At 43.7% G+C, this 24869-nt stretch overlaps 2 protein-coding genes across 5 annotated transcripts in view; one reads left to right on the top strand and one right to left on the bottom strand.

Annotated features, from left to right (window-relative positions):
* Positions 1 to 18305, bottom strand: part of LOC118414895 (lysyl oxidase homolog 4-like) — a 32598-nt gene extending 14293 nt beyond the window's left edge. The window contains exons 1-3 of one of the 3 annotated variants that reach the window (XM_035819184.1): positions 18201 to 18305; positions 12357 to 12672; positions 5303 to 5472 (exon numbers count right to left, since the gene is read on the bottom strand). In XM_035819184.1, coding sequence (XP_035675077.1) covers positions 5303 to 5472; positions 12357 to 12672; positions 18201 to 18290 — 576 coding nt within the window. In that variant the 5' untranslated portion in view covers positions 18291 to 18305. Of the gene's footprint in view, positions 1 to 5302; positions 5473 to 12356; positions 12673 to 15382; positions 15873 to 18200 lie in introns of those variants that run through there. The other 2 variants (XM_035819185.1, XM_035819186.1) reach the window with 2 other exon arrangements.
* LOC118414894 (cyclic nucleotide-gated cation channel alpha-3-like) overlaps positions 1 to 24869 on the top strand; it is a 54565-nt gene that overhangs the window by 6242 nt on the left and 23454 nt on the right. The window contains exon 1 of one of the 2 annotated variants that reach the window (XM_035819182.1): positions 24014 to 24119. The exons of the other annotated variant lie outside the window; for it this stretch is intronic. The gene's annotated coding sequence lies outside the window, so the exon portion shown is untranslated. Of the gene's footprint in view, positions 1 to 24013; positions 24120 to 24869 lie in introns of those variants that run through there. 2 annotated transcript variants of the gene reach the window in all.

The following is a 24869-nucleotide window of genomic DNA, read 5'->3' as shown; positions in this document are numbered from 1 at the left end:
ATCCCTTCCTCCTGATAAGAGTCCTGTAATTTCCCGCCATGACTCATGACACCAGTTTGAAGCAGCACTAGGGATTTCCTACGCACTTCTTGCTAATTGGTCAGCGTCCAGGGCACAACCTTTATAACAGACAGGACAAAATCTTCTCCACTAACTTCCTGGTAACTGGCACGTCCTGTCTACGCGAGGAAAAACAGGGAATCGTCTGTCTTGGATCAGTGCTGTCTATGGTTGTAGTCATGATCCTCTGAAATCTTCCGATTTTTCTTTCCGCAAGGACTGCACAATTGATCATGAAAAGCCATTAAAAGCAAGCATGGAGGTGCCAAGACTAAAGCCCACGCACCGGAAAACGCACGGTAGTACCAGTTGGGAAATTTTGACGTGTTCGTGCACAGACATGGTGTTTCACGACTCTTGCCTTTCAGAAGGCCTGTCAGGTCAGAGTACAGACGCAGTTTGTCTTTGGAGATGCGCTGGACAGCGCATGTTTTCTTACAAAGCACAGACACCGGGGATAACCCCGGCCCTGATGCCCCGAATAACTGTGGGCTGGTTCAGACAAGTACGTCAACCACAGACATGGTTTTTAGTCGGCGGGTGAAGATTCGAACTGTGCCATAGGTTAAACTGTTAAGCTCTGACACTTAACCAATTATTTTTGGAATCTAGATCTAAGATACTGACGTTGAACACCGCCATGGCCATGAGTAAAGCAAGCACTTTTGGCAGAGACGTTGTGTTCTTTCGTCATAGCGCGGTTTCCTCTTCCCACGGTTTCCTCTACTGCCGCCCACAAATATCCCACCACAAAGCAGGAAATGAACAAAACTGATTTATGTTGTTGTGGAGAATGGCTGAGCAATTACCGTCTGTAGTTCAATGCCCAGGCGAGGAGTCTGTTATCTCATCCCCGTACTTTGCCATGATGTATGACTACTTTTACTTTCCAGATCAGACACAGATAATTATCAGCATCCAAACAAAAGTTGAAAGTACAACCACTATCTGACTCTCAGGATAAGACTAATCATCACCCCCGCCCTGTGTGATCCTTTCGGTGATGGAGTTCCTGACATGGCACAGCTTGTGCCAGGAAGAAATGGCGATGAGCAATCAATATATCTCACCACAAGTTGAATTGATTACCACTTAGGAAGTACAGAGTATGTGAGTCGTCAGGTACATGTTCAAATGCCAAATTCATTCCAGGTTTGTATGCTTGATCCTTAACTTTCAATATTCATGAGAAGCTCAAATCGGCCTACAGGCCGCTTTTCATTGAGGTCATGAAGGAGGTAAGGGTTGTCAGCTCCCAACCAAACGAGGTAGTTACTGGGATGTGAAAACCGGCTCATGCTGGATAAGTTAATGGGTTAAGACGGATCCTAAGAACAGGTCATTCCACTAGAAAGCTATCTGGACAAAATCAAAGTCGAGAGTCGGGTTGCTGACCCAAACGCCTGTTTCGTGGTATACGAGACGTCATGATCGACAATTTGACAGACGGATCAGAAGACATTTCGTCGGAAGGTCATCAGATAAAAGTCTTCCTCCTGGCCTCTCATCTTTCTCCTCCCATTCCTTCTCATCTCAGGATGGAGCTTTCCCTGACGTAAACAACAGGCATACCACAAAGATCATCAGGCCAGGGGACCAAAATCAGACAAGAAGACAGATAGCTTTGACAGACCAAATTGCCCGGAAATTGTTATTTACAATCTAAACCGTCGATCAGGCAACACTATTATTCAGAAAAAATCTGCATCCCGTTTATAAGTGTACGCTTTGGGGGTACCGTGCCAACCTGGCCATCGACACGTTAGAGAGGCAAAAACATGAACCACAGAGTTATCTTATTCAGTCTGCGCACATGTCTCCAGACTCATCAGGGCTTCCCATCCATGACTCTGCATCATGTGTTAACGTGACCACCGGCACGTCTGAGCTGAAGACTCCGCATTCTTCTCCTGATCCCGACATACTGGGGCGGGGTGGGGCACTGCAGTCTTCACCAGCACGGCCCAGTCCAACATGACGAAGCAATTTTTATCTCCGTGAAAAATGGAGTTTTGGTTGTGTCTGTCTGCGTGTTTGTGTATTTGTTTCCTGATTTTTGAAGTCAGCATAGCTCAAGATTCAAGAACCTCTTATGTGGATTACGTTGATATTTGGTATGTTGGTAGGTGGTGGAAAGACGGAGGTCAAGGTCAATTTTGGGCCTCCTAGTATGTGACCTTGGTACCGCAGTTGAACTGCATTTTTTGTATCTTGTGATCTGGACATGCAATGGTCTTAGTTTTTTTTTGGTGGCAGACAGCATGTAATGTAAGGAAAAAGTGGTGTATGCTCCTAGTAGCTTGCTCGGGAACTGCAAGGACGTTTTGTCAAAATCTTCTAAGAAGAATAACGGAACAAAGGACTAACGGATTTCCATGATATTTCGTATGCAGTTATTAAATTAAGCAAATTAGAACTTAATTTGCATATTTGATGATGAAAATAGATTTTTACATTATAGAACTCAAGTACATATAACAAATATGTAGTTTGTGGCAGATGGGAGATAGCAGATACAAATTATGCAAATACTTCCATAATTTGCATAAGTAATGCAAAAGTGCAATAATTCTTCTATGTAGTAAATGACTGGATTGTCAACATTGTGACCTGTGTAAGTTAGTTAAAGCTGTACATAGCCAAGCGTAGATCATGCAGATGTGAAAGTCGTTTGCATAATCAAAATATTTCATGGAGATAAGAGGTCGACGAACCCTTGTTACCTTTGTCAAGAAGGGTATATTTTCCGCGACGTTTGTGGGTGTGTTTGTGAGTTTTCAGTTTGTGAACAGCATTGAAGCTGCGGATTGATCTTTATGATGGTATGTAGGTAGGTGTCGGCAAACGAAGGACACGTTCGGTTATGGACCATCTGGTGGCTTTCTGAAGAACTACATCAGTTTTCATATCGTGTGTCATACCCTGGACATCCTATGGTTATGATCTTTTAACAGTAGATAGCTCGTGGGCTCATGGAGAACCGGTATGGTATGGGGACCATACAAGCTTTTTTTTGAAACTGCAGGTTCGGATTTTGTTTGAGGCTTTGGCAAGAGTTATAACAACAAGAGAATAGGTTGACGGGTCGTCATGATTTTTGGCAATATTAGACATAATTGTTTGGCATGTTTACATAATAAGAATGAAAATTGGGCTATAATTTGGATAATAAACGCACTTTAAGCTGATTTGTATTCTTCGTCTGATCCCGACATACTGGGGAGAAAGAAGGCCAATACCGTCTTCACCACCACTGCCGAATCCAATAGGACGAAGCTGTTTCTGCCTCATGTGCCCCAAACAACAAATCTTACGTTTTACTTTGCTAGCTCCAGGGAGCCATTGATGATAGATTACAGGTATCTAGAGTAATGGGTTATATGTTACAAAAACATTAAAAACCATTAACCGGCACAACACCAACACCGGCCACTACACTACACTATACATTCCTCCTGACTTGCCTCATAAGGATAAGCAGAGAGGGTATTCCTTCAAAACCAAAAACCGTCAATACCCAACTTTGAAATCCATAGCCTGAACTGCCTTTTACACCAAAGGTGAAGCAGATCACACGTGTTGGCAAAACCCGTCTCTGTCTTAGTTACACCACACAGACCTGCATTTCCAAGGATTGTTTGCTTTACCTAGCAACGTCTCCTTAGCTTTCATCAATAAGATCTCTTCTGGTGGTCACGGCAAAGGCATCTACTGCTTCTCCCAATGTCCTCACCTGTCTGCAGGACTTACTAAAGAATACCATTACTGCCTCAGAAAGACCACAGCCAACTTGTACTTTCGTCAAGAAAGAACAACAGTTAAGACAGAAAACGTGAAACACATCACGAACTCCATGTGGTTGGGAAACGGCAGTAACTTTGGTGACTACCAACACACCTGGAGAGATGACCACCTGTGCTGCTCTCATATGCCACCAAGTTACATTATTAGCCTAACATCATGTGCCAAAACTGCAAACCTAATGCTCACGTTAGAAAGGAACGAGCACCTAACGTTAAACGGTAGGAAGAGCGCGAGTGTAATTTTTTCGACTACTACTATATATCTGCGCGATTCGACCTCTGCTTGGAGAGTAGGTGCTCGATCCTTTCTTAGCGTATGTAGGGTCATGTAGTTCAAATACCGCAACCTTCGAAGAACCCCCAAGCGGTTTGGTAACATACTGCACTTACTTACAAGTTACTGGTTACGCGTAAGCACTGGCGCACGACAGGGAGAGATGGAGGGAATGCCTGAGTGCTCAGCAGCAAAGCGCCCCCACGACCAACCCCGGTCAAGGGACCGGTAAGCGGTAAGCGTATACGATAACAAGTTAAGTCGGACGTTAGGGAAAGAAGGCAACCTCGACTAGCGAAGTTAGACTTAACTGCAGACACAACATTGTCAAGGGGAAGGTCGACCGTAATAAACCACAGATGTGCGCCCCAGTCAAAACAGTGCCTCCTTACCTGTTGTTTACCGGGTTGGTAAGGGGGAAGTATGGGGGCGCTGGTTAACTAACCAGGGTGATACTCCGGCTAGTATAATCCGGGATAACATCCTGGGCTTCTGATGGCCCGTTGGCGGGAAGCTCATTTTACAATCATAAGTCCCAATCTCGGGTAACCATTGCGGTTGGGCACTGATAATGTCGGTTTTGTCATCAAGACCCACAAATAACGTACGTCTGAGCAGTTTCGACATCTAGACAGAAAGGGTATGGGAGAACTGGGGACTTGGGCGTGCGAGAGGCGGAAATATTCCAGTGCACGATAATTAACTTTGGTTTTTATATGTATTTGTACGCCAATGATTTGCCCAGTCTAGCTATAATAGTGAAGGTATATTTTAGTATATACATAGATCGTCAGTAGATGTGTTGGAAAGTCGGCATAGGATGCGACTATGGTGGTAAATGGGGTAGTGTGTCCTTTAATGTACTACGTCACTACTGTCTCCAAGCAGATGGTGACAGGAAATTGTCACGTCTATTATCTTTAATCTGGACGTATTTTTGATGATGATGATGATTTGGGAGGAAGGTCGAACCTACAGAAAAACTTCATTAGGAAGACGCTTCACTATTTCCAGTCCCCACGTGCTTGAAGAAGACGATGTTGTATTGTAATGTAAGTGTTGTGTTACTGTTGCTAAAGGGTGCGTCAGTCGTGTTACGTTGTTACATAACTACAGATGTTACATAACTACTTTGCTAACATGCGGGAGGCTACTGGGGGCTCACCTGACTTACGTATCGGTCTGAGATGTCGATGTCATCGCGGACCTCCGTGCTGCAGATGACGCCGGCGTCCTCGTCATGGTTACAGTCGTTCTTGCCCCACCCCCGATGGGAGCAGTCGCCGATCTTGCTCTCGTTCCCTTTGCAGACGACATTGTCCAGCCACACCTGACCTACACATGGGACAGACGTGTACATAAATTATACACGATGCAGTTCGCAGCCAACACCTTTTACTTTGGCTTGTAGGTGATTAACATGGTCGTTAATCTGGTTGCTATTTAGGTCACGCCTTCACCCCACCTGGCAAAATGCGGAAATGACCAGTCTGCAGACGACTCTACGTACAATCTGCGCGTTAATACACATGGTTGCTAGGTTACGGTCTAGGTGAGTCAAAATGCCCAACGGTTTTGTTCATGTCAATCAAGTAATATCTAAGTAGTATTTCAAATAAACTACTTCTGTTTGGAAATGGCCTTAGTATAAGTTTCATGTGATCGATGTTAGATAGAAATACGAGGGGCGTGCAATAAGTAATGCCCCTGATCCACTTCCAGTTGTCTGATCTAGATGAAGTTTTGTATGTGTAATGATTCATATCTCCATGGGTTATGTTGCAAAAAATAGCTCTAAACTAATTGCGGTTTCTGATTTACTGGTGTTTGAACTGAGTCAGGTGTGAGATGGACCAGGTGTGAAATGGAACCAGTTGAGTGTCGTGCAGTGATCCGGTTTTTGTATTTGAAAGGACGCACACCAAAGGAGACTTTTGATAAAATGAAAAAAACTTATGGTGATGATGCCCCATCATATGACCTTGTAAAACGCTGGCATCCTGAATTCAAACATGGCCGGAACTGTGGAAACAGCTCCCAGAGCTGGTTGGCCCTCTTCTGCCAGTAATGAGGCATGTGTTGGAGGACCAACCTGGGTTGTCCTACAAAAACGGTTTCCAGATCTGCATCAAACTATGGGAGAAATGCATAACTCTGAGTGGTTCCTATGAAGAGAAAGACTAATAACTGTGCCAAGTTTCATTAATATCCTGCTATGAGAAATGGGTCAGGGGCATTACTTATTGACCGCCCCTCGTAGCAGAGCGTAGTCCATGAGATGGGACTAGTGACTTGTTCAAAATAACATCACAGCGCCTCACAGAAGAAACAACTTGTCCTCACAACCGTTCCATCAGGAGGAAACCGAGTCAGGAAGCCGGATGGGAGGGGTGAGGGTGAGTCTGTGGTTTCCTGATCCTCGATCTCTGTGGCATTTGAGGACGGCCTCACAACAAAGTTGAGGTTTCTACCCAAATTCTATGTTAGCCCATGGCTAATTCCCCTCGGCCAAAGATCGCTCACAAATTCATATTTGATACACCGATGCCTAGATACGTGTAGATACATGTAATAGAAACTGAAAACACTGATTAGCCTAATTCTGCATGATTTAACTGTCTCTTTTACTCAAATTTTGCAACTACATACACTTTTAGATGCACTAGATTCAAAGTCGATGACGATGGTCTGAAAAGCGTAATATATAATATATACAGAAACAAAAAGGGCCCTGGAGAAAGAAACAGATGAAAGGGCTGGCGATTGATTACGTGCTGATACAGTAGTTAATCAGCTGCTCAACCATGAGGCCCACGGAGACGACCTAACGCCCACACAGATAGCCAAGATATTCGGCTGGGTGTTTGTGTTGTCCTCAAGGTCATGACCAAGGATTCATCCTTTTAGACGTTTCCTCCCGCAGCAGTAATACTCGTGACACTCTTTATGCGCCAGTCATAAAACAGATGACGTCGACATTGAACATTCCACACAAAAGTCTTCAGCAGAGTCCGAACCTCCGCATATAATTCTGTATGTGATTTATAACCACTTTTTCTTGTGGTATGGAAAGAAGACCATGACTACCAAGAACGAAGCCTTGGCCCGTGCTCAACTTTTCTTCTTGTTTCTAAGCAAGTAAGCAGCCAACCACGAAAGACATCGAGCAACAAATCAACCATTCAGTGAACAAGCAAAGAAACAAACACATGACGGGGAAATCCCAAGCTTTCCGGTGGAGGTAAGAAACAGCTAACGTTACATCAATTCACAAAAAAAGGAGCTCATCGACGCCCTTGGTGAAATGCCAGATTCAAGGACAACAGTGTCCCTACTGAACAAACCGCAAATCAACATCATCTGGAGTGTGTGATGAGGTTACGCCACATTCCTCTTCAGGAGGTTGGCATGTAAGGGGACGAAGAGGTATCTGACTCTCGAGTGTGTACATAAAAGTAACTCTGCCTCTTCGGAACGCAGGTCATTGTGAAAAACGATGGAAGACCACACATGTTTACTGTGATACGAGTACTGGTGACGGTGAATCGTAGAGGTTCCGCTCAGATACAGGTGACACTAAGAACTGAGCACGCCTGGGACTGAACCGTGACCTGGCCGACAATGACCTGCTTTGACCCTGATGGGTGGGATCCTTCGGTATCGGAACAAATCTTTTATGACCATTGCAAACTGGTTTGTTCTACCCGATATATTATGTCTCCGCGTAGCGGGATTAGGCAGGATGACACATCCTTCTTACGCAACGATAAGGTAGGCAAATATCTGTCCGCAACACCGTCAGCAAAGCCACCTGTTCACACTAGATGGAGCCAAACTCGCTCTGCAGGTCGCGGTGTGGATTAACCGCCGAGTGATCCTGTCTGTCTGCACACAATCTCTTCTGTTCCTGCGGGCGAACTGGGCGAGAAGCACCGGCATTACAGTAGACAGGAAATATTGTGTCTAGACACACACGTATAACAAGGCATGTACATAAATATGCGAGCAGTCTAGACTACAAACGGTAAATATCTGGTTTTGAAGAAGATTTTTACCAATAATAGGGACCATTTTAGAAAATACACACACGCAAAGTGATGTTCAATGAGAAACCATCCAATTGTTTATTTCGCAAACAAGACATAACGTCACAGTTTTCATTGTACGGCCTGACTCGAGCTCACTGTTTCCTCCGTTAGTTACCCAATCCCTCTCTCTCCTCCCCACCTTTTGGCCTATCTTTCTCCGCCATCTATTGGACTATGCACGCAAAGGGTTACATATCACAGTATGTTCGGCGCCAACAGGAAGGCGATATAACCACATCAAACGTGATACATTTCAAGAAAACGTGTATTTTCACATGTCAATCCTACTCTGCAACTGTAAGATTGACCATAAAACATGGTGCAGGAGGCGGGGCACCATTGTACGACAATAAATGTGCAACAAAGGTCTTCATTTAATATAATGTTGTACAAGTATGTGTATTAGACAATCTGCCTTTGAGGCTGCTGGGTACCCTGGTTGAACCTGGTGTGTTGGGAGACTTGGTCGAGAAACGAAAATGATTGTTCTTGGTTTTTTTTGGGGGGGGGGGGGGGGGGGTGTCAATCCCAGTTATCAAGGTACCACATTGTTGCAGTTTGAAACTAGAGTTCGGGGACCTCATACCTCCATGAAATATTCATTGCTTTTTGTGGATGTTATGTATGTTGATGGTCGGTTGTATTTAAGAGTAATGGATATTACTGTTATGGGTATCTGCTTGGAGCAAAGCCCATTCACAAACACTTAAAGCACGATGCCTGTTCCAATATATCGCAGATATAGGGGTGATTTTTGATATTATTACATCAATTATAACGACAGATACGGCGCCCAAAATCTCATCGATTCGAGCTTTCATTACACCTCACCAACACAACAAGTATGAAACCAATCCATCCAGCCGTTCTTGAGTTATCTTGTACACAGACAGAGACACCCCCAAACAGCTGTCACCATCTGCTTGGAGCTAAACCCATTAACAAACACATACAGCACGATGCCTGTACCAATATATCTCACATATAGGGGTGATTTCTGATATTATTACATCAATTATAACGACAGATACGGCGCCCAAAATCTCATCGATTCGAGCTTTCATCACACCCCACCAACACAACAAGTATGAAACCAATCCATCCAGCCATTCTTGAGTAATCTTGTATACAGACAGAGACACCCCCAAACAGCTGTCACCATCTGCTTGGAGCTAAGCCCATTAACAAACACATACAGCACGATGCCTGTACCAATATATCTCACATATAGGGGTGATTTCTGATATTATTACATCGCTTATAACGACAGATACAGCGCCCAACATCTCATCGATTCGAGCTTTCATCACACCCCACCAACACAACAAGTATGAAACCAATCCATCCAGCCGTTCTTGAGTAATCATCTACACAGACAGAGACACATAACAGAAAATATAACCTCCATTCCATGACATTTCATGGAGGTAATAACTGAGATTTGAGACCCTCCAAAAAGTATGCTCAACGTACCATATACGTAACTAGAAAGGCCGACATTTGCTTGAGAGCAAATACAGCATATTTCAGCCATCATGCAACAATAGGCTATTTCAAAATCACCCATTTGAAAAATCACTTTTACTAATGACGGTTTAACCCAAAAATGAGTCTTACAAAATTCCCCCGTTCAAGAATGGACTCCAGTTCACCCTATGTGAATTTGCACAATAGACCAGTCCAGAAATACTCCCACTGAAACCTTGGCCTTTTGAATAAGAAACCAAATCCAAAATTGAATTTAGCAAAAAAGGTCCCAGTGCATAAAAATGTATGATAGACCAGTCTAAAAACACTTCCACTAAAATTGAATTTTGAATCATCACCCGTTCAAAACTGAATTTGAAAAAATCCCCCTTCCGTGTGCAAAAAATGGACTCTTCCATGTAAAGTAGAGCAGTCCAAAAATACATCCGCTAAAATAGGACTTTGACATAATCACTGAAGTCCAAAAAATGGATTTTAAAGAAAGCCCCCTCTATGCAAGAATGGACTCTTCCAGAACACCCATGTAAAATTGCAAATTAGACCAGTCCAAAAATAACCCTACTGAAAGACTTTGACAAACTAGAGGTCACCAAAGTCCAAAATATGAATTTTGAAAAATCCCCCCTCCGTGCGAGAATAGACTCTTCCAGCACACATTCTGTAAAATTTCCAATTAGACCTGTCCAAAAATGCATCCACTGAAAGACTTCACCAGTCCAATGATGAATTTAAAAAAAAAATTAACCCCTCAGTGTAAGAATGGACTCTTCCAGATAACACCGGGCTCGCTGATTGGCTGCCACCCCCCTCTTTAGGATATAGATTCAGGCTAAGTGATTGGTTACCTATCTAATTAGATTAAATAGACATATATGCCAGTAGGTGCAATCTGCAGCTGGGGGTCAACGACCTTAAGGTCATTGACCCCTCTGGCTATTGGAAAATGACAAAAAAATCCCCAAATATATCATTTTGACGTAGTCTATGACAAAAATTATACATGTGTCATTTGAATAAATATCTAGTGCACCCTTTTACCAAAATTTAGGTCATTTGGTTTTAAAACCAGAGCACAAGAGCCAAAAGTGTAATTTTTGGTCATAAAATGGCCAAATAATCGCAAAATTGAGCATTTTATTGTACCGTATGCCTCAAGTGTTATTGAATCCATGTGCGCATATATCTAGGGCACTCCTATACCAAATTTCAGGTCATCCGGTTCTAAAACCAAGGTACAGGAGCCAAAAGTGTCCTTTTTTGGTAAAAAAAATGACCAAAAAATCGCAAAAATAAGTATTTCGTTATACTGTACACCAAAACTGATATTGAATATATATGGGGGACTTATCAAGGCACATCTGTACCAAATTTCAGCTCATTCGGTTATAATACCAGGGTACAGGGGGCCCAAATATACAGTTTTGGTCTTAAGATGACCAAAAAACCTTAATAAAATCATTTAAGAGACAGATATCGAAAAAATGAAAAAAACGTCCGAGGGTATTGGCCCACTCTACCCTTGTGCCAAATTTCAAGTCATTCGGTTGAGGAACAAGGGAGATACCGTGTTCTGAAGATTTGACAGGAGAAAGAAAGAAAGAAAGAAAGAAACATTACGAATACAATATATTTCACCATACCTATGGTATGGCTGAAATATAATCAGTATTAATGCTACATACAAGGGCCATAGGTCGTCCGTTTACATATGCTCACAATATCCTGGGAACGAGTGTCTGTGTTCCCGCCATCACTGCCCTGGTTTCTCTCACGTCTGACAAAACCAAGGTCAAGGGCTATCTGAATAGCTGAGAATTGTTGGCTGAGGTCCAAGCACTGTTCCAAGGGTACCAAACAGCACATGCAAAAACCCTCAAGTCACCTTCTATCAACAGCTTCTTGTTTAGAATCTGACGAACGAACGTGACAAGGCGTCTGCAATATTAGACCCGGTGGAGGTGACCCGGAAACCGCCAGGGTCAAACGAGCCCGACACGCCTCTCTTGCCATGCTTTGCACCTGTCCACATTAATAACCTAAAGCCGCTACAGAGTTACAGAAATCACACCCGAGTAGTCCTTCACTCCACGTGACTCGCCATTCGAAAGTAGGGTACTGTAGAGCCTACCGTACAGGTGTGAGCTCCCTTTGGAGGTCAATGACCCCGTCCCCTCAGACGTGACCCCCTCCTGACCGTCATCACCACTATTTCTGACCGTGCATGTCGGCAGACCATCTCAGTCGACTTGACCCTCTTTAACCACGGACATGACCAACATTGCGGGACAGCACAGTAGATGTACGGACAGGGAGGGCAATATACTCACGGATGTTATATCTTATCACTCAACGAAAACCTAAATTAAAATCTATCTTTCTTGCAGATTCCACTTACCAATTACAAAGCTGTTTTCTTTGGTTTATATCTGATCATCTAGAAATGGAATGATCTAGTCCGAAAACCTTCTCGCTTGTAGGATGAAGTGGTCTTCCCCAGAGTCAATAATATATCGTATTTCAGAAGGGATGTGACGGTTTACCGATGGAGCCGTGATCACAGACAACGCAGCACAATGCAGCGAAATTGACATGGATAGAATGCTATATCCTAGAGTTATTTAGTATGGGGAAGCTTGTTCCTACCTGTTCCGGGTCCGAAGAATGAGCTCCGTTTGAAGTCCACAGCGCCCTTGTATCCAAGCTGACGACAGACCACATTTGCAGCGTTGATATTCCACTCGTCATCACAGATCGTCCCATACTCGCCTTCGTACAAAACCTCGACTCGCCCCTCGTTGTCGTCACTCCCGCCCCTCAGACGGATCTCGACTGTCTCCAGCTCTTCCCCGACCACTGCAGGCACCAGGAGGACCAACAGGGCCCACAACACTCGCACCCTCACCGCCGCTTCCATCGCCCTCTGTACAGCACCGCCCGCTGGCTCGCACATGCTCACCGTCTAATTGGAAACAAAGTTATGAGAATCTGATCGGGGTGAACAATGGGTGGGTGGGGCTATCAAGACCCTTTGTCACCCCGTGTTGTGTTTTGTAATTAATTATATATACAGGAACACCTTCTTCGTTATTTTGTCCGGAATCGGTCTGTTTTTTTTAATATGAATATGTAATGAAGGAATCCATAGTATGTGTTGAAAGGCCAAGGGCAAGGTCGCACCAAGGTCAAGTGGGACCTGTCCACACATGATAGAGCTTATATCGCCTGATGGATTAAGATCATGACCAGAAATAACCTACTTCGAGTTAGTTTTTATTTGATGCAGGCCTATAGCACACAAAACATATGTGATTTCATATGAAGATCAACATGGACGGCGAGACAATTATTGTATGATTGATTATAAGAGCTGCGAAACATTCTGTTTTTGTCATAAAATTGCAAGAATATGATCAGCAGCCGTTTAATCAGAAGGAAAATCTGTATACTGACTGAAAGATTCGCCAGTCTAGAGAACGTCTGTGAACCCGGGTCCAGCTCAGGTTGTTTGGCAAGATCTATTTCGGGGGTAATTGCCAGTGTCCTCAACCACAAAGTCAAGTTCGAACGTGCAGGGAGATCCCATTTCATCTTGGCTTGGGTGAAATGATGAATGGTCTGCCTGCATCCTGACTACTGATGTTCCTTCTGTGTCACTTTTGTCACAGTGCCAGTCCCAAACAGTGGCGTCACCATCACCAAGGAGTACATAGAGTCAGGGCAAAGCTAGCTCGTCTGAAGCCTCTACCTGGCAATAATACCTGGCCACATGGGGCAGCAAGCTTGGAGAATCGTAAGGATTGGTGCCGTTTTACTCTTGAAGCTTGATGACTCTTCCGCGAGAACGAGAATGACATCAAGTATGGAGAAAGCATTCCGATGTGCATAACCAAACAAGGCAGTGTGTCTTATGCTAGCCAAGTGTACAGTAGTGTACAGTAAGGCGATTTTGATGGTAAGCCGTTTGGATACTTCCGTTTCAACGCAAACTTATACAGGGTGAGCTGCTCAAGTTCCTGCGGTTTGAACTTGGCGTTCGTCCGACCTTTTTCGCAGTCGGTCGGGCCGAACCACAGTAGTAGTATTAATACCACATGGCAACTTTGACACCACGGAGATGTAAATAGCCACGGAGCTCGGAAGTTTGAGTTGATTTTGAAGGGGTTGTTGTTGTTTTTCATTTACGAATAAGTAAACGTAGTACTACCGTGGTTACCGTGGTACTACAACAGACTCTCTCTCTCTCTCTCTACAGTCTCTGCGCCACCACACATGTCCAATCTGCACAGTGTTCCCTGTCTCCGGGATTGATATCTGTTGACAGCTTGTTAGCCTTAGGTCAATCTAATTCATATATAAAATACCTAGAACAAACAGATCTCAAATAGTCCCATCCCTAAAACCGGGGATGGATGTACATGCTTCATATTAATCATTAAAGACCCATTAAAGCACTGTACCATCTTCTTGGACCGATTCACCTCGTATTTGATGATTCATCGTGTACTGAGGCTTGCGTAATTTACGAAAATTAACTTGGGACACTTTTGGCGTCACTTGGGCAGATTTCCTATATTACCCGACATATCAAAAATTGAGAGAATCTGTTGCGATAGTTATAAAGAAGAACTCTGATCTTGATGAGGCCTTCACATACAGAGTTCCCAGATAAGATTGACCCGTACGTTGTTGATGCATTTTCTCCATGGTTGGCAATGCTGACTGCCCAACCCTGCAGAGTGACTTATGGGTCCAACAAACGGACGACACTTTTCCCAACCCACCGCCAGCAGCCCAATTCATCTCCTGTTTGACAATCATTTATCTTCATCAGAACAACACAACTGCTTTCTCCGGCTCCACTTGCCATCCTGGTTTTGCCAGTTGCCTGCCTAATACGTAACAGACTGTTTCATAACGCGCTGCACCTGTTTCTTATGTAACGTTTGGTTGGTAAAACAGATGAAACAACACGGGACAAAAATTACGACCAACTCCTTCTGAGTTCCTCGTCGTTTGGCATTTATAAAAGATATAACACAAAGAGGCACATTCATTGGAGAGGAGAGTACTATGCTCCTATGTGTTCAAAGGTAGTGCGTTTCCAAACGAAGTAGGCATTTCCGCCAATCTACATTCTTTCTACCCGTCATGGATTGCTGTGCGACACTTAAAAGCCATGGCCAGAAGACGCAAAGTAAATCGACAGGAGCACGTCAACCCAAAATATCAAATGATATATCATGTGTTCACTGTCATCACCATAGTCGATAATTAGACGTCACTGAAAGCCTGTACGCGGCACTTGCTCAAATTGCTCAAATCATCCATCGTCAAACGTGCTGACCCATGGTAACCTCCTTCAGCATTTGAGAAATCTGTCACTTTCTATCATAATGTGTTAGCATATAGGTGCGCATACGTATGACTTTAATAGAAGTAGGATCAGGGCCTCATCGACATTCAAGAATTGACTTGAATTGAAGTCGCACGTCATACTACAACTACCTGGACGTGGTTAAGGTCAGATTCACAATGTTTTGGAAACTTCTGAAAGCACCATGCACACGTTTGTGGGTACCGTACTAGCCAACACTGTGTCTAGACTCACATGGCGACAGCACACAAAATTATGTGAATTAAAAAAAAAAAAAATTCTTAGATCTGCTTACCGTCCTCAGTCTTTCGGCCCCGCCTCCCTCTCTCAGCGTCTACTCCTTGACTCTTTTCCAAGTTGCCTTCAGGACAATCCTCTAGCGCATAACGCCTGTTTGTCAACCACGACAGCAGAACGCTCCGCAAGATGGGGAAGCTGCCGAGAAAGAACGGTCCAAGAAAAGATCACCGACAAGAAAGGCGTGCGCAGTTTTTACCCAGACGTCCGGTCGCAGGCAGCTGTAGGGTCCCAGCACAGCTCAGGGCGCGTCTGCCCTCTGTTCTAAGTGCCCCGTGCGTGTTTCAAAGATCGTCTGTACTTTGGTGATTCGGTAACTTCTATCCGGCTGTACAGCGCTAGCAGTCTTTTCTCGTGTACTCAGACACCCTGTGCCTGGTCCCCACGTCTCAGGAATGCCGCCCTGCGTTTCGACTGCCACTTCCTCAAATATTTGCGGGCACAATAGGATCTTCAAATAGACAACCGACCAGGGAAGGGACGCCACTGTTCATCATCGCCGAGGATTTCAGCGGGGGTTACGAGTTTCCAGTTTCTCTAGCTGACGTGGTCAAGCGGTTTGTGAACCTGTTTCTGACTAAAATTGGACCAACCCAACCGCGTTCGAGCCTATATCTTATTTTTATACAGACCTTATCATAATTTTGCGCTTGTCCAGAAAATTCTCCTTGTACTAAAAAACTGTACGTTGGTGACATAGCGGTTTCCTTTCGTTGCCACCTTTTTTAGTAACACTCATGGATATTTATTTCATGAAGCATCCATAATAACATAAATAAAGTCGATGAAGTTCTTAATTTCTGCAATCTTATTTAGAACCGGTATGGGACCAGAATTATACATTTTGCGCAGGAACCCCTTGTAGACCCTTCTAATATCAACTTGACTGATGCCCCTGCCCCGACACCTCATCTGTGCATGTCGGGGAGAGGACAGAATTCCTTCCGTGACGCCCAGAGCCCAAGGTTTAGATTACATGACACCCCCGTGGCGAAGTTCAGCGGGTCAGGCTGGTCTAATCCCCCCTGGGGCTGCGCCGGAGCCGCGGGGCTTTATGGACCATTTGTAGACATGGGTACTTCACACTTCAACTCCTTAAGAATGTCACTACCTTGACATTTGGGCCCTTAAGATCATGTGACTTTTAGACACAAACGGATTAAGGTGAAATGTGTGAGAAATTGGGCGCCTTAAGAAACTATCGTTTATCCCTCTTCTCATAGTAAAAATGTCCCCGCAGTGAGCCACAGTCACAATGAAGAAAACAAATAACATTGTTGAATTACTTTCATCAACCTTCAATAAAATAAAGGAAAGCACGGGTCAAGGTTGACACAGTATATATCCAGGGCCTCACATACTTGACATGTTTTTTGCTGGTTCACTTGCACAGATCATCCAGTTGTAATATTAGCACGTTGTGTAACATAGCTGTGTAAGTAGCAGCTTCGCACTGCCCGTATGTCTGTTCCGTTTGTTGCTGTTGCGGTGAAAGCCCGGGACAGTGCAATTCTGTAGCGTTTTTACTTTTATATATCTTCTCATAACTGTTGAATACAGCCATAGACAGCCATGGACCCTTGTTTTCGCACTCGTCTGCCATGACGTCAGAGCGAAAACGTCAGATTGTAAACTGCTTCGACGTTGCTATGAAGTAAAGAAAGGTGGGGGTGTTATCTACCGCCCTGCTGCATGCCTGTAGTGAAGGTCATTGTGAACCGTGAACCGGTAGCCTGTGTTTACACAAGCTCTCGCCGGCTGGGCTTAATGACCCCCTCCCCCCTCTCCTACGGGTGGCGGCAATTGTAGGGCCGGCCGCTAGGGGCTTGATTTTAGTCAGGCTACGTGAACCGGTAATCTTCGACAATCCTTCATAAAGGTCGCTTCCTCAAGTTCCTGAAACGTAAGACACCTACAAACTTTGTTTCTTGTTTCGTCAACTGTTGTACTGCTACAACACACCTTGGCCTTACAAACGCTTCTCATACTAGGTACACCTGACTTCTGGATGTGTATATTGTCTTGTGAGAGGGGTGAAAAGTTCGTTTATGCCTTCTCATCGACACATATGCGGAGCATCAAGTTAAGGAAGTTTTAAAGTTACCATGGCAACAGATAACAATCGCCAGTGGGCAAAAGGTTTTTCTGGACATTAGTATCTGAAGAATTCACGGTCAATGTCAGGAATGTCGGGATTGGACAGCCGACGGCGGGAAAACACCAGACAGGGTAACCAGGCGTATCCGGCTGAGAGAGGAGGACAATGGAGGGTCGCGATATTGGCGAGAAGAGCAGTAATGACTTTTCAAGGTTTCTTTGTAAGCGTCTTTGTGGCGAGAAGCTTTGGAATTTCAATGTGGGGTATGGGCCCAGTATGGTTCAAGAAATACGACTGTTTGACGAGGTATTTAAAGTGAAGACTGTTTCACCACAATGTGCAGCAGAAGTATCAACAATGGCATCTATTGTCCTGTTCTGTTGTCTTTCCCGCAATACCCCCTCTACCCATTAACCTATTTAACGCCACTTTGAAGTGAAGTTGAGCTGTAAATGTCATTCCTGTATGTAAACAGTCAAAATGCAACTCACGCAGCAGGCGTGCTATATAGTGTACAATTACCTGGGCGGAAAGTAGAACATAGACAACTCCTTATGATTAGTGCATGCCGTTATGTACTCCCAATGTATGGTAATATATATGATAATATGGTGTTAACGTTATGCATATATATATACAAATGTATATTTCTGATAACGACTTTGTAAGCGACCATTAATCCATGTACGTTGTGCCTAAAAAACAACTATCAACATACCCTGAGGCCACCACCGCCCGACCAGTCTGAAAAGTTGCACCTCAGACAGCCTGAAACCCCACCCTTGGCTTCCTTCCTGTAGATATACATCAGTCCGCCAGAGGGCGGAGGCGTCGTGACAGGCGACAGTGGGGGTGGGTGGCGGACGTTTCACGGCGGGGGTGGAGTGGGAGATATATGTCTATACGGGAGATACACTTGTTTCCGCTGTGTACTTGGGAACATGTGATATACTCTTGTTTTTTAAAGCCCCTTCTGTAGATTTAAGACTAAGGACTGCGGCCGAACCACGAAACTTAGCTTGTTCGAGCGGAAAAGGAGGCCTATCATTAACCTCCTTGGATAGACTTGTCACTTTTAATTTTAGATTTGGCTATACTGACGGCTTTCTTTTAGAATTCTTGAAATAGCGTCATAACAATTCGACTGACGTCGGATGTTAGACCATACTTACTGCAGAGACTTCATCGTTGAGCATGAGTGACACTTTTATTTGTGTACAGCTGATAAGGCTTTGCTGATCATGGATAAAAAGTAATCAAATTCCGCTTTTATCCATTTCTTAGGTCAACAGGCCATTTCCTAAGAAAATCCAAAAGTCAAACGAATTTGATAGCTATGTAGATAAGGCGTAATGCACACACACAAACTGATTACGTTCTGCCTTCCAACCCAACCTACCTAACCACAAACAGCAGGGTGACCTGAATCGTAGAAACCCTATCGAGTCATGAAATAAATTCATATATCCTGTATATTGTTTTCGTAACGGAACACAAGATAGGACCTCGGTCAATGAGGTTACTACAAAGCTAAATACATCGATTCGGCAGGTCTTTCCTGGTTTCCCAGTTATGTACTGAACCGAAAATGCGTTATTGAGTCAATGGCTTTAGCAGTGAAAGCCGGATTAGGAGTGATTAGATCAGTCCGGAAAAATAACGTAAGCCTTTCAGAAAACAGACGCTTGTCTGTCATCATTTCCCTCCATGTCCAATTCATGATTTTCCATTAGGCCATAGACAACACCATACAGCCTACACAACACAACACATCACAACAGAACACAACACAAGCTAGACAACATGACACAATTGAACACAACGACGTCTTCTATAAGATTGTCCACAAGGTGTCCCCTATACTTTTCGTGTCAGAGACAGTTGATGTCATTGGTACAAACGACACAGGGGTAATTCATTGGAACATGGACCGTTTGAACAAAAAGTGCGGTTATCATTCCCAGCAGGTTGTCTACCAGCCCGAGAAATAATCTGGTCGAGAATGTAAATGGAGATTGTAGATGTGTACAAAAAACTCCACAAGAAAGGTTTATGTTGCGCCTTTGGCGTTCATGACTACAGTAAGGTTTTGTAGTACGTGCTGGATGGACACGTAGGTAGAAGCCGTACTGTGCTCTGTCGAACCGTCAGCAACAAATGCACCAGATGTACAGGAGAGCAGGTTGTAAGTGGTCGCTAAAAATGCTTTCTGACAGATCTGGGCAGACTCTTGTCTCGTTGTTGTTGTTGTTGTTGTCCTCATTTAACGTCTATTATTTCGCTAGACGTGGTCTCTTGGTGCTGGGTAACACATGGTTCGCTTTTGAGTCAATAGTCTCTCTAGTCTCAAATTTAGCAAACAGAGACAACAGGTTCGAATTATCCGATGTCAGCAGTGGGCTAAATTTAGCCTGTAGTGAAGCGAATCTTTTCTTTCACCATCAAGTAAGAAACATGTTAATCTCCGTCGGAATTTATATGGGACAGATGACACAGATGAGTGCCTCATACTTCTATGTATATTCTACTTACAACATAGCCCCATTCTCCTTTTATCCGATCAAAAAGCAACATACCATTTATAGTCACAGAGTGAGACACGAAATACCGAAAATTGTTGTACGAAGACCTATTCAAAAAGCACATGTACTTTTCCCGTTGTTGTGTCTTTTTTTTTGCTATATCGTCACAGTTCTATACATGCTCACATAAGGAACCTGTTAGCAGATCTTAGGCCACAGCAAGTAAATTTTATGGATGACATCCTCTGCAGACTGCAAAAATAGTGCGATAGGGCGAAAAAAAAAAAAGATGGGTGAAAAAAAAAACAAGATGGCTACATTTCCAAAAATAGGCACCATAAAGTTATGATGACTGTTGTAAAAAGAATTAGAGGGACAAAACATGGTATCAGACCCAACAAGGTATTCATTCCTGTATTTAAAGACATGTACTGGTGTGGTAAAAGTGACACTAGTGTGGTAGACTGGCATCACCAACAAAGTTGGTAACCACACTCATAGCTTCCATATTGGTGTTACTTTTACAACTATCCAATAAGTTTCATTTCTACGACAACAGTCCTTGGTACCTAAACAAGTGTCCCTTCTACAAGTACAATCATTAGGCTACAACACAACATATTTGCTTATTTTGGTACTTTATCGTCATGTTGACCATCCCTGCAGAAGAAAAAAAATCTTGTTTTTTTCTTCTGAAATCAGGTGAAAATTAATGCGCGCGCTGATGTCATCCACAAAATTTACTTGCTGTGGCCTTAGTAAGAGCTGCTGGTGCACCATGGTGATGGAGATGACTGAACGGTACAAATAGCGTTACCTAGCGGATTATGACTGAACTGTACAGATAGCGTCACCTAGCGGTAAGTCAGTAGAGACTAACCAAAGCCGAGTCAGTTTCAAGCCGATGATGCCCAGTATGAACCATTAAAAGGGCGAAGTACGACAGTCAGACTAAGTCAATTCAGGCTGTAAAATATATCCATGGGCTTTGATACAGTAACAAAACCTCTTGGAACCATTTTGGATAACTAGACTGCAGTCAGAAGTGAGCTATGTCGCCCTAAAGTTAGCCTATTTTAGGTTGTCGGACTCTGCTATTGTTTTAGAGATACCGGGTTACATAGCAATGAAGGAGATTTTGTCATTATAAAGATTCACGGGTATACAAAGTGACGTTTAGCGACAATGAACAGAATGACAGGCTTAAGTCTAGAAAAAAATCTACTGCCGCATGAAGCAATTACACGAAAGCACTGGTCAAGTAGAAAGGCAACATCTTCTCGAAAATGAAGAATGTTTCCCTGTAGAGTATAGTCATTTGCCAAGCTACTAGACTCGCAAACTATACCATTAGGCTCTTCCTATAGTGCGCGAGTAAAAAATACTGATAAAGGTTTTCATATTTTTTCCGGACAGCAAATGACCCCTTCATATTTGCTGATGTCAGCTCTGATTGGTTCAAGGCAGTTCCAAGCTCTGATTGGTTCGTTCCATCAAAACCAATAGCAAAACAATGCTTCTCTTTATTGCAATGCAGCATATCATTGGTACAACATGTTTGTCGGAGAAGTTTTGAAATTATTTTTGTAACAAGAGATGGTGACTGTACGTCATGTGGCCTACACACCTGTTGGGAACACAGGAAGTTGGGAAAGAGATCTCGGCCGGCTGTCTGCAAATGCATTGTGTTAGTGGCTCTCAAAGCTGCAACGTTATAGTCTTTTTGAATTTAATGAATGACGACACAGAGCTATGAAAATTTGTCTGCCACTGATGTGATGACATAATGAATTGATTGATCAAACGACAACAAAGGTAGTGTGTCTCGGCACGGGGCGCGCAACACCTTAGACTGGGGTAGAAACAACAGGTGCTTTGAGGCCAAACTGTCGACCTTCTGTCTGACGTGTGTCGTAATGCCCAAGGCCTTGAACATTTGTTTACTCGTCTGTATAATGTTGGTGCTTCTTAAGACTTCAGGACTATTATATACGTAAAGCTAACTGGTTACTTCTCTTGTTAAAAACATTTCAATTACCAAACTTTTCTACGCTACACATAAGTCTATGTCACCTGTGATGACTTTGGTGTATCCGTAGTATTTCGCAGGCCAAACTCAGTCGCCTTTCTGAAGGTCAGGGCAGTTATTGACCTGTGTGGAGCACCCGGGCAGGTTCCGCCCGCTTTTGTCACTCCTTGTTTAGTGCATGTCTGAAGAAAGTTATGACAACTTCAGCAAGGTGTTCTCTAGAACAACCGTTTAGTGTCTATCTCGTGACAAACGGGATACAAAACAGACAGGTTTCCGTGACCGGTCCAAAGAACATCCCTGAATTTGGAAACCACATATCCGCCAACAAACAGTCTTTACCAGACATAAGCCCGCTGAGTGACATACCTGATACACGGGCTGACACACCGGATAGACGGCCACAACAGCGGGATGAGCGGATATACAAACACTGGACGGATTTCTTTTCTTCCCTTGTTTCCGTCTTTGTAACGTTTGTTTGATTTGATTCTTCTGTCTTCTTTGCCTGAAATATTGTGGGTACCTAGATCTTCCCCGTGGCACTTGTATTAGGCGTTGGCTCATCTCAGACACAGTCAGGTCACAAAGACACAGTACTGATATAACACCGCTGGCCACCTGCTTGTTATATATTGAGCTCTTTTACGCATATATGTAGAATGACAAGTTGATAGTTGAACATGAAACAAAGACAATGTGATGACCTGCCCCTATCACGACAGAGTCCACTGATTGTAAGTGCGCCGGGGGACAGGTCACGGGAGATTATTTAATTCGGTCAAGTGACATGTGATTTACGCTATTATAATCTACCAATCAAAATCAAACACTTAATATGTAAATGAGCCATGTGCGGGTCATGTGCTGTGGACATTATGTGTGTTTGCCACCCAAGACCCCCCACTACGGGGCAGTCCGCCCCCTGTTGGTAGTCATGTGTGCGCGCTTTGTGCGCGCCAGGTACGAGAGTACTGTTATGTAACTCAACTTCAGTACGTCAAAGAAGTCAAAGACTATAGGAAAATATGATTTTCAAAGACCCTGTTTCTAGCTTACGACTACCCATGATATTTCGATATTGGTATTTCGGGAGTTTAGATCTGTCAGTATGGAATGTATACGTATCCTCAACTGATGATGGTTAAAGTATCGCCGAGGGGCGGACAAATGGTGACTAAAATTCCATTTAACTTGGTAACTTCTGTACTTATTCATGTATACCTGTCTCCTTCTGTTATCTACGTGTCAGTTTTAGCGCTACAAAACAGTGTATCTTACTCTCTTCCGTTGCTTTTGTCAAGAAGGGCACAGTCTTTCGTCGACCCTTGATATGTGCTGAAAAGCCAACATTGATCTGATTCCGATATCCCCTCGCCTAAAAACGATAATATTACGAGCATTCTTCCAGTCCAGTTATCGATACGGCTATCTCGTGTTCATGCTATTTCAGATCTGCTGGACCTCTCTCTGTACTATTGTGCAAGCCCCTATACACTATAAATAGCCCGCACAAAGCAGAGAGGGTTATACATAAACAAGAGACAAGGCCGCTGTTGATGGAGATACTATTCGTAGGCTTTTTATTTACTAATGATAGCAGCTATTTACGTATTCATTTGGCGTCGACGAATCGTGGGAACGTTGTGATGGGTTTTTGTATGTTGGCTTTTGTCTGGCGCGCGGCCAGGGCCAACCAGAGCGGCGAGCTCGTCACTGGCGACCAGTCAGCCTCTCTAGTTCACAGTTCCATCATCAAGGAAGAACAACTGATTCACTTTGAATTTGCGTGAGTGAAGCAGACCATAATTCAGGCTCATCGGATTGATGTTTTAGAGGGACGTGCTACGATTGAAAAGGAATTGCTAAATTGGTCGAAAAGAAGATCTGATTATTTCATGAGAGGGATGCATTGACGCACGTCTCCGGGTGCATTGCTCACGAGCGACATGCGCGTATAGCCATAGGCGCTGGTGGTTCAGAAGAAGGGTAGCAGGAGCAGGATTAAGACAGTTTCTACAGTGTTGTACTGCGGCCATTTCCTTGCATGCACGAAGATTGCGGGGAAGACATCGGATCACAAGAGGTTGGTAAGACTAATGCTACTGTGTTTGTGATGTCAGTTGATAAGTTATTATGATCTATAAGTCGGCAATTTTTCCATACCAAGGCAAGACGTTTAGCAACTCTGCCATGTATAGGTTCTTCTTGTGCGATTTTGTATGACGCTCTAGGTCTCATTGTATCTTTCTATAGGCCCTATAGCGCTTTGTATATGGGGGTGTGAAATATCAATTTCTGACTACTTTCTGCGGATGGGAACATGGATCTAGAATGGACTTATGTCAAGTATCAAATGCCTTGGCAGAAGTTAGACCTTTTGCCCGTGCGCTGGCAATTTTGACGCCCTATAGAAAACGTCACGGAATCAAATTTTTCACCTGTACAATTCCTTTGTATACCAGGGTGCCAACTTCCCCAAACATCTTACATGACAGACCTTATCTACTTGAACTCCAGCCTTCTGTATGTAGTGCTCTTTTCTCAGTCGCGATCGTTTGTGTAACTTCGTTGAGACCGTTTAGGATGTTGAGCTAGTTTCGGACGTTCTGGTCTCCACCTTTCTGTTCACTCCTACAGCAGGACAACTCCTCAAGCAAAATGGTCCTCCTATTTGGACAATTTCTACTATTGTTTTCTGTCCACCGGAAGGTCTGGTGGAGACAAGATAAACCTTTTGAAATCGTTAAAATGTAGCCAGATAGTCAGCTGATCAATAGGCCTAATCTTCCTAGCGCTATAGCCACAATGCATCTTTAAGAGTGTAGTTGAGCTT

The sequence above is a fragment of the Branchiostoma floridae genome, chromosome 4, assembly GCF_000003815.2.
Source record: "Branchiostoma floridae strain S238N-H82 chromosome 4, Bfl_VNyyK, whole genome shotgun sequence".
NCBI lineage: Eukaryota > Metazoa > Chordata > Leptocardii > Amphioxiformes > Branchiostomatidae > Branchiostoma > Branchiostoma floridae.
This window is presented reverse-complemented; position numbering and strand designations above follow the sequence as displayed.